The sequence below is a fragment of the Saccopteryx bilineata genome, chromosome 2 (assembly GCF_036850765.1).
Source record: "Saccopteryx bilineata isolate mSacBil1 chromosome 2, mSacBil1_pri_phased_curated, whole genome shotgun sequence".
Lineage (NCBI taxonomy): Eukaryota > Metazoa > Chordata > Mammalia > Chiroptera > Emballonuridae > Saccopteryx > Saccopteryx bilineata.
Window position 1 is genome coordinate 378,631,126 of NC_089491.1, and position 10,383 is coordinate 378,641,508.

General features: G+C 51.5%; 1 protein-coding gene across 1 annotated transcript in view; it reads left to right on the top strand.

Annotated features, from left to right (window-relative positions):
- Window positions 1-9,043, top strand: part of ITGA3 (integrin subunit alpha 3) — a 29,671-nt gene extending 20,628 nt beyond the window's left edge. Inside the window, exons 19-26 of the mRNA XM_066263925.1 lie at window positions 78-180; window positions 339-521; window positions 741-872; window positions 1,592-1,705; window positions 2,512-2,610; window positions 6,262-6,387; window positions 6,766-6,905; window positions 7,604-9,043. Of these exons, the coding sequence (XP_066120022.1) occupies window positions 78-180; window positions 339-521; window positions 741-872; window positions 1,592-1,705; window positions 2,512-2,610; window positions 6,262-6,387; window positions 6,766-6,876 (868 nt within the window). The 3' untranslated portion in view covers window positions 6,877-6,905; window positions 7,604-9,043. The remainder of the gene's footprint in view (window positions 1-77; window positions 181-338; window positions 522-740; window positions 873-1,591; window positions 1,706-2,511; window positions 2,611-6,261; window positions 6,388-6,765; window positions 6,906-7,603) is intronic.
- The last annotated feature ends 1,340 nt before the right edge of the window (window positions 9,044-10,383 follow it).

The following is a 10,383-nucleotide window of genomic DNA, read 5'->3' on the forward strand; positions in this document are numbered from 1 at the left end:
TTAAGCAGCCTGGGTACCCACCCCCTCTGCCAGGGCCCACCCGTCTCCTATGACTCCGGCATCTCTCTTCCTGCTAGGGTGAGTCACCGGCTACAAAGCTACTTTGGAGGAACAGTGATGGGCGAGTCCGGCATGAAAACAGTGGAGGATGTGGGAAGCCCTCTCAAGTATGAGTTCCAGGTGAGGGGACGTCTGGAACCCTGGGCTGGAGACTCCTGGCAAGGGGGGTGGGGCCTTTCTTTCTGGGTCTGGGCTCTTAGGTTATAAGAGGTGGGGGTTGGTGAGATCGAGATGGTTTTCTAGAAGACCATGGACTTGATACCCCTTGTGCCCCACAGGTAGGCCCCATGGGAGAAGGGCTGGCAGCCCTGGGGACCCTGGTCCTAGGGCTGGAGTGGCCCTATGAAGTTGCAAATGGCAAGTGGCTGCTGTACCCCACGGAGATCACCATCCGAGGCAACGGGTCCTGGCCCTGCCGACCACCAGGAGACCTTATCAACCCTCTGAACCTCACTCTCTCTGTAAGGACACCACGGGGTCTGTCAGTGGCATCTCATTTGCATTGCATCTCATTTACATTTGCATCTCATTTGCATTTGCACGCTGCAGGTCAGAAAGGCCAGTGCCTTCCTCTCCGGCCCCTCACACCCTTAGGGCGCTGCTTCTCTCCTGCCCTTCCTCCCTCTCCTCACCTCTGCTCTCATTCCTTCCTCCCAGCAAAGCTCCTCTTCCCTTTCCAGGTCCCTGAGGACAGAACACCATCTCCACCATCTCCACAGCGCAGGCGGCGACAGCTGGACCCAGGGGGAGGCCAGGGCCCTCCGCCTGTCACTCTGGCTGCTGCCAAAAAAGCCAAGTCTGAGACCCTGTTGGTGAGTGGCCAGATTTGGAGAGGATTGTGGCCACACACCCAAGGAGCACACAAAGCGAGGGAGATAGGGGCTACTCATAAGGAGACCCCAATCCCATGAAGTGATGTGGCCCCTGCCCTGAGGAGCCGCTGGTCAGCACAGGCAGACTCACCTCCTGCCCTCGGAGGCACCCATGGCCCTTGCCCGGGTAGCGGCCGTTACAGTGGCCAAAGGAAGAGACGCTGACTCTGTTCCCAGGAGTGCCAGCCTATTGGGGTGATGCAGCAACTCAAAGCCTTGGACACTAAGGTTGGGGGGGTGGGGAAGGGCAGGACAAAGGGAGGGGAGGGTACTTCTGTCCAAAGGGAGAGAGGAAGAGGCCTGGGAAGCAAGCTGAGGCCCAGGTGGGTGGAGAGGTAGGAGGAAGCAGCATGAACAGAGGCTCAGGGGGCCGGGGGCTGGGAAGGGAATGGCATGGATTGGGCCCCATTTCCATGAGCAGGACTCAGACTCCATGTCATACGTGTCCCTGGCACCTGTGTTTCCTTGGCCCAAAGAATGTGCCTTGAGTGTGTACGTGTGGGGCTGGGGGTTGTGGGTGAATGAAAGGACGAGGCCAGGCCCCTCTGGGTCAGCCATGGGTAGGACAAGGGCAGGGGAGGAGTCCGAGGGAAGGAGCAGAGCATGAAGAATCTGGAGACCCAGCTCGTCTCATGTCCTGTGTTCCCTGGCGACCTCAGAGTTGTGGCAGCATCCAGACCCACTGCGTCTGGCTCGAGTGCCCCATTCCTGATGCTGCTGTTATCACCAATGTGACGGTGCGGGCTCGAGTGTGGAACAGCACCTTCATTGAGGTCAGTGCCTGGGTCTGGAGGTCCCCACGGCCACCACCTGGGTGGAGAGAACAACAAGGAGGGGGAGTCCAGGATCACAGGAAGGCCTCGTGCGTGTGTGCGTGCGTGTGTGCGTGCGTGCGTGCGTGCGTGTGTGTGTCAGGGACAGCATTGTGTTTTATGAGTGGCAGATTTACATCTATCACTTTGTGCCATTTCAGTGTTAGTTTCTTTGCCTGTGTGTGGACATGACATGTTTGTCTCCAGCCAAAATGACTTTCTCTCATGTGCTCATTGTTCTGTCGTGTGTCCACGATTTTCCCACCTCTGTGCCTTTGACAGGCTGCTCCTTCCCCCTCGAATACCACCAGCTCCCCCTCTTTTATCTCTGCAGCAGACTCCTATTCAGCCTTAAACGCCCCCCCTCCGATGCTCCACCACCAGTGAGGTCTTTTCCAGCCAAAATGACCTCTCCTCCTGGGTTATAAATCTTTTCAGCTTCATGGGCAATACAGTTTCTGATGTAACTACGCAGTTCGGCTGCTGTAGCACAAAGCTGCCCTCGACCACAGTAAATGATCGGGTGTGGCTGCGTGCTCCAAATACTTTATTTACAAAAGCAGGTAGCAGGCCTGATTTAGGCCACAGATCTGGCCTAGACCGTGACCTTCACTGTCTCTGTGGTCCTCAGCCTTCAGCACAGGACCCGATGCACAAATGAATGAATGATGCGCATTTGCGTGGGGGAGAGTACCATGGGGGAGGGGAAGTTTAGGGTCAGGAGGGAGGCTCAGCTGCATCTTTTGACCCACCCCTCTTCCCTCCAGGATTACAGAGACTTTGACCGAGTCAGGGTAGCCAGCTGGGCTACCCTGTTCCTCCGAACCAGCGTCCCCACTATCAATATGGAGAACAAGACCGTGCCGGTGAGTGAGCGTGTTAACTGGACAGGGAATGGGAAAGCAACATCTTTTCAGGGCACTTTTACACACTTTAGCTATGTGGTTCTCAGTCTCAGCAGCACATTGGAACCCTCGGGAGGATTTCTGCTGTCTAGACCACAGCCTGAGCAATGAAATCTGAGTGTGTGGAGTTAATCCATTACTGGTTTGTTTCAGAGCCCCCTCCCCAGCCCCATTATTCTATTTATTTATTTATTTATTTTTTACAGAGACAGAGAGTGAGTCAGAGAGAGGGATAGACAGGGACAGACAGGAACGGAGAGAGATGAGAAGCATCAACCATTAGTTTTTCATTCCACGTTGCAACACCTTAGTTGTTCATTGATTGCTTTCTCATATGTGCCTTGACTGTGGGCCTCCAACAGACTGAGTAACCCCTTGCTGGAGCCAGCGACCTTGGGTTTAAGCTGGTGGGCTTTTTGCTCAAACCAGCTGAGCCCGCGCTCAAGCTGGTAACCTCAGGGTCTCGAACCTGGGTCTTCCGCATCCCAGTTCGACGCTCTATCCACTGCGCCACCGCCTGGTCAGGCCCCAGCCCCATTATTCTAATGTGCAGCCATGGTTGAGAACCTCTGTCTGAGCTTATTTGATTAACACAACACCTCCATGAAGATGTCTCATCTCCAAGGAAACTTGGAAAAAAGTTCCCAAACTTGATTCTGAGTTATATCTGGAAGAATAAATATATGACAGCTTGACCAGGTGGTGGTGCAGTAGATAGAGTATCGACCTGAGAAGCTGAGGACCCAGGTTCAAAACCACAAGATCGCCAGCGTGAACAAAGGCCCATCAGCGTGAGCGCAGGCTCACCAGCTTGAGCGTGGGGTCACCAGCTTGAATGTGGAATCATCCACATGACCTCATGGTCTCTGGCTTGAGCCCAAAGGTCACTGGCTTGAAGCCCAAGGTCACTGGCTTAAGCCCAAGGTTGGTGGCTTGAGCAAGGAGTCACTGGCTGGGCTGAAGCCCCCGGTCAAAGCATATATAAGAAGCAATCAATGAACAACTAAAGTGCTGTAACTATAAGTTGATGCTTCTCATCTCTCTCCCTTCCTGTCTCTGTCTCTCTCTCTTGCTAAAAAAATACATTTGAGTTAGATTAAATATTTAAAGTAGGAAATAAAACCTAATATACCAGAAGAAAATTCAGAAAATGATTTAATGATAATCTTTAATTATGTGGAGAGGGAGTTCTTTTACTAAACCCAGAAGTCACAAGGGAAAAATTTGACAAATTAGACTATATGAAATTTTAAATCTGCTATATATACAGGCAGACCTTGGGGATACTGCAGGCTTAGTTCCAGACCCACCTCAATAAAGCGAATATCACTATAGAGTGAGTCATACCAAGTTTTTGGTTTCCCAATACATATAAAAGTTATGTTTACACTATACCGTAGTCTGTTAAATGTACAATAGCATTATATCTAAAAACACACTGTATATACCTTAATTAAAGAGTATTTCATTGCGCCATGGCCGGTTAGCTTAGTTGGTTAGAGCATCATCCCGAAGCACAGAGGTTGCCAGTTTGATTCCCAGTTAGGACACATATAGGAACAGCTTGAGCTCAGTGTTCCTGTCTCTCTGTCTCTCTCTCCTTGCCTCTCTCTCTCTCTCTAAAAAAAAAAAGAATACTTCAGCCTGACCAGGCAGTGGTGCATGGATAGAGTGTCAGACTAGGATGTGGAGGACCAAGGTTCAAGACTCCGAGATTGCTGGCTTGAGCACGGGCTAATCCAGCTTGAGCACAGGGTATCTGGCTTGAGCGTGAAATCATAACATGATCCCATGGTTGCTGGCTTGAACCCAAAGGTCACTAGCTTGAAGCCCAAAGTCACTGGCTTGAGCCCAAGGTTGCCGGCTTGAACAAGGGGTCACTTGTTCTGCTGCAGCCTCCGGTCAAGGCATATATGAGAAAGCAATCAATGAACAACTAAGGAGCTGCAATGAAGAATTGATGTTTCTCATCTCTCTCCCTTCCTGTCTGTCTGTCCCTATCTGTCTCTCTCTCTGTCTCTGTCACACACACACACACACACAGAATACTTCATTGCTAAAAAATACTATCTTCTGAGCCTGTTGGAAAAATGGTGCCAATAGACTTGCTTGATGCAGGGTTGCCACAAGCTTTTCATTTGTTAAAAAATGCAGTATCTGCAAAGTACAATAACATGAAGCGCAATCAGACGAATTATGCTTGTACAGCGCAAGAGATGGTAAGGGAACTAAAAGGGCAAGTGATATATTGCTTTTTAAAAAGCTTACAGCATATGTAACAAAGTATCGATATATTGATACATAAAGGCCTACGTAAAAATAAACAAGCAGTGCACATATTATAAAATACAAACGTTTAACTCGGTAGTAAAGAGATATAACAGCAACAAGGCTCTTTTATCCTATCACATTGGAAAATATGAGAGAGTAATGCTGTCTGGTGCTGATGAGGTGGAAGGACAAGCTTTTGATTGGAGTATAAATTGATGGGTTCTTTTGGAGATGAATTTGTCAATACCTATTAAAATTTTAAACGCACATTTCCTTTGACCAGCACGTGATAATACGTCTTAAGACACTAATAGGCCAAGCATGTGAACAGAAGTATATGGGGATATTTTAAAGCGTTGTTTATAATGGCATAAAATTAGAAACAATGTAAGGGGTGTCTTTCAGAGGGTTGCTTCAACAAATTATGGTACATGTCTGCAATGACTGCAGTTATCTGAGTAAAGTAGGTTGAGCTTTATTCATTGGCAGGAAAAGCTGATTTTAGGTGAAAAGGAAAGCGGGTTGCAGAAGAGTGTGTGAAGTACACATAGATTCCATTTATGTGGAAGAAAAAGGTATATATTTAATATATGCATTAAAATAGGGAAAGAGAGTCACTAAAATGTTGAAGGTAATTATTTCTCAGGAGTAAAATTACTAGGAACCTTTGGTTTTCTTTATAGCATCTGTATTTTTTTTAAAAAATGATCAAAATAATTTTTAAAGCAATAATCATGTATAGTCAGAAAAAACTTTGTTTATATGTAAAACATTATAATTATATATATATATACACACACATTGTAGAGTAAGAAAAAGAATGATACTATATGCTATGCATTCTTTGTTTTATTTTGTAAATATACATGAAGAGCTTGCTGTGCACCAAGTATTGTTCAAAGCAGTTTAGTCATATTAAATATATTTAATCCTCTCAGCAACCTATTAAGTAGGTATTATTATTCTAACCCCATTTTACAGATGAACAGAGAGGTTAAGTGACTTATCCAAAGTCACACAGCTAGTGAATAGCAAGCTGGGACTTGATCCTAGTAATCTGGCTCCAGAACACATTGCTTTTGGCTACTTGGCTGGTACCCAAGCCTGGATCACAAACCCAGGCTTCAGGCTATCACCCAGGTCTGAGGCTGCTCCTTTGGAGAAACAAGAGGTTGGATGAATCTAATGCTGTCAGGGGGTAGGCAGGGGCTATTCCAGTGTCCGAGTACCCCGTACTGGCAGTAGGTCCAACAGCAGGGGCGGGGACCAAGCTGGGACAGGAAGGCTGAGCATGGGAGTCTAGGGGCAGACGCAGGCTGAGCCCCTTCTCACCCCGTCCAGTTCTCTGTGGACATTGACTCTGAGCTGGAGGAGGAGCTGCCAGCCGAGATCGAGCTGTGGCTGGTGCTCGTGGCTGTGGGTGCCGGGCTGCTGCTGCTGGGCCTCATCATCCTCCTGCTGTGGAAGGTTAGGACCCCAGCCCAGCACCTGGACTCCTGCTCCGGGGCCTCCTGCCAGCAGACCCTCAGCACCTGTCCCTGCATCCCATTCCTCCCCTCCATATCACCCCCATCCTTCTCCCATGTCCTCCCACCTGCTCCCCAGCTTTCAGTCTCACCCCCTGCCTGCTCTCACCTTGTCTACCTGGGTACTTCCACCTGGGTTAATGGGGGGACCTGCAGGCTGGAAAAGGGAATCCAGGAACTCTGGCTTCGGGCCACACCACCCAGCTGGGGCTGGAGCCCAGGCCTCCAGGCTCCCCAGCCCGAAGCCCCAGTCCGCGAGTGCTGCTGGCAGGGACCCCCCAGCTGCCCCTGATGCCCCTCCTCACCCTCCCCTCCGCAGTGCGGCTTCTTCAAGCGAGCCCGCACTCGCGCCCTGTATGAAGCTAAGAGGCAGAAGGCGGAGATGAAGAGCCAGCCGTCAGAGACAGAGAGGCTGACGGAAGACTACTGAGGGGGCAGCCCTGCCCCCACCCCACCTGGGTAACGTGGCCTCTGGGCCCTCTTCGCCAAGCCCGCCGGCTGGCTGGGGCCTCTGGATCTGTCCTCTCTGTTCCTCTTCCTTTATGGGATCTCTCTGTACCTCACTCTGTCCCCAGGATCACCCCTAAGAGCGGGCCACGCCGCTGCCCCTGTGTGCCCTGGGAGAGCTCGAGGTGTCTTCTCTCACCAGTCTCCCCACTGAGCCCCTCGAGCACTTGGGACCCCAAGGGGTAGCCATAAAACCATCCCCCTGCTTCCTGCAGATTGGAAAAGGGTCAAGACCAAGGTCAGGTCCCATCTCTGTAGTTCACAAGGCTAATTTCCAGAATGGTTCTACACCTTCAGTCCCACCTAGAGATGAAGGGGACTAGTAGAGTCCTCCCTCCTGGGAACCCCCACCAGGGTGACAAACTGACCCCTCCCCACGCTGTGGTCAGGATAGGTCACCACCCTTCCCAGCCATCCCATCAGCAACCCTGGTGGCTGCCCCACCTCCATCTGCCTTTCCTCCTCCTCTCGGCTTTCCTCCACTCCTTCCTCTGGGGACCGGGGTGGGGAACACCCTCCCTATCTCGGTGCAGGGAGATGGTGTGTGTTTGGATCAGGGGTCCTGGGTGGGGGAGGAAGGGGCCAGGCACATTTCCCCACCGGCTTGAGAGCCGATGCTGATGTTCTTCCTCTTATTCCCCCAACTCCAGTGTGACTTCTTTAAGCGGACCCGCTATTACCAGATCATGCCCAAGTACCACGCAGTGCGGATCCGGGAGGAGGAACGCTACCCACCTCCAGGGGGCACCCTGCCCACCAAGAAGCACTGGGTGACCAGCTGGCAGACATGGGATCGATACTACTGATGTCCCCCCTGATCCCACCTCTGTGGCCGTGGTGTCCCCCTCTTCTGTTTATCATAAGTTATGCTCTGACTGCCCACAGGGACCACTGCCTTTGGCTGGCAACGTTAGGCTTGGGCACACACACCTCTTCAAGTGCATGCACGTGCTGTCTGGCCATGAGCTTCTCCCTGCAGGAGGGCTGGGGCCGTGGACCTTGCTATGCCAAGCACACTGCAGCCCTGTGCCCTGGACACGTGTGACACATGTGGGTCCCACTGCTTGTGGACTGTGCTTACGCATCACAGGTGGTGCGTGGACATATGTGTCCCAGCCTTTGTCTAGGCCAAAACCAAGCCAAAGGACCTCTGCCAGAGCCAGGAGGAAAGGCCCCCAAAGTGGTGACACCTCCCCCATTCACACTGGACCCATCTTGAGCCATAGTCACCGGATGGACTCTGCTATCAAGATTAAAACTACTGACAGGACAGCCAACCCGACCTCCAGCTGTAGTTCCTGGCACCCATGCCAGAGAACAGGGGTAGGGGGGGGGCTGCCTGAGGCTGTCCCAGGGGGCGTTTGCAGCACCTGGCATGCTCAGATGAGCAGAATGAACTAGAAAGAAGGTCCCTAAGGTGGCTCTCTTTCGTGGACCACTGCAAAGCCTGTTTCTTCGGCCACGCATGCACTAGTGGGGAACGCAGCCTGAAGGAACAAAGATGGACAAACCGCTAGACAGCCTGGATGCACTGCACTGAGACTGCCCTGGGTCGCAGTGGAACTAGACGCACTGCACTGAGACTGCCCTGGGACGCAGTGAACCCCCCACAAAGGGGGCTCTGGTCCTGGGCCCAGGAGATGTTGGAAAGATGCAGAGGAAATTCCACCTCTCACCCACCATTACACTCCTGGCCTCTGAAGGGCCTGGAGAGACCCCCGTGAGATCATAGAGGGAGCGACATTTGAATGTAGGACAGGGAGGGAGCCCTGTCCCTGCCCCATTGGCCAAACCCCACTCTGGCCCCACCGGCGATGGATTGGGAGCCTAGAAGTGGAGTTCTTGGCTGTCCTTGGCTTTCATCACCAGTCGGCTCTGCCTTCTCCCCTATGGGCTGAGTCCTAAGGCCTGTTCTAGAAGTGGAAGCTGGTTCCAGAAACCCTCTCCTGCCCCCTGCCTATTGGCGGGCCCTCCAGCCCCGTCCACGTCCACGGTACTGTAGCAGGGGAGCTCCCTCCCCCTCCTTGTGCCTTCTTTGTATATAGGCTTCTCACATCAACCAATAAAAGGCTCCCAGTTTGTACACAGTGCATCTGCCTCTACCCTGCACCAACCTCATTTATTCTGATGGGTAATGACATATAGCTGACTCCAGGGTGGACAAAGCCTGATGCAGCAGTCTAGAGGTTGGGAAGGTGAAGATCCATGGGGGAGAGATGTGCCCCTGCTCTCAGTGGTGCCCCAGGCTGGTCAGAGGAAACTGAAATGTAGAACATAAGAGTAGGGGAAAGATCTGAGTAGATTGAATGGAATCAAAAAGTGGCTTCTTGGTGGCCAGTGAGCTGGCTCTGGGAAGGGAGGAGGAAGGAGGGTGATCTGCAGGGTCTGGAAGAGGCAGGAAGCTACTTGCTGTACAAATAGGTAGTCCTGGAGAACGGTGGAGGGAGATGGTGCAAGGATGGGGAGCAAGAACCCCCATCTGGTGGCTGAATTCAGATAAGAACCGGTTTTTCGGTCTCAATTTTCCCACCACCATCTGCAGGTATCGTGACGAGTAAATCATTTGAAGGTGAACCAATGACACGAGGCTGGAGGGACTGAAAGGTCATAGTATCCATTCCCCAGCCTCCCGACAGGAGTGCCTGAAACCCTAGTCCCATGGAAACTCCCCCGTGGGGCTTCAGTACGGGGCTGACATAGCCCCCACACAGCACTGGATCAAGCCCTCCACTCCCACGTCTGCGCTAAGGTTGTACCCTCCACAGAGAGGAAAGTAACCAGTTCAGATTTGCAGTTGACTGAGCCTCAATTTCCTCATCTATAAAGTGGAGATACTAATAGCACAATAAAGCTGTCTGGAGAATTAAATGAGGAAATGCATGCAAACAGTGCCTGGCACATAGGTTATTATTACTCATTCAGCTAAGAGTCCCCTGTGAAGCTTCTCACATAGCTACATGTTGGCCATCATCACATTCTGTTATAACTATTCACCTAATTATTTACTTAAGCAGCTATCTCCCAAGCTGAGAAATGACATGATCGAAGGAAAAGGCCGTGTCTTAATCCTGTCTGTATTTCCTGTTCCCAGCACAAAGCCTACCACATATTAGGCACTTGGCAAGCGCAGGCTCAGGACTGAACAATGAAAGAGCAAAAACATCAAAAGGGCGAGTCTGAGGACAAGACATACCACGTTTTACCGCAAGAGGGCGCGCTACGTTCCCATCAGAGAGCTGGGGCTGCTGGGGTCGGGGCGGAGGGTCGGCTCTCGGCCCCCCAGCACAAATCACCTTCTAGGACCTTTCTCCAGGGAAGCCCAGTGCGGAGAAGGTTGCTTTTTCAGGTCAAATAAGCTAGAGAATAATAAGTATTTGAAAACTGCATTCGTCGCATTGATGGTAGGGGCTCCTTCCACCTCAGTTTGCGG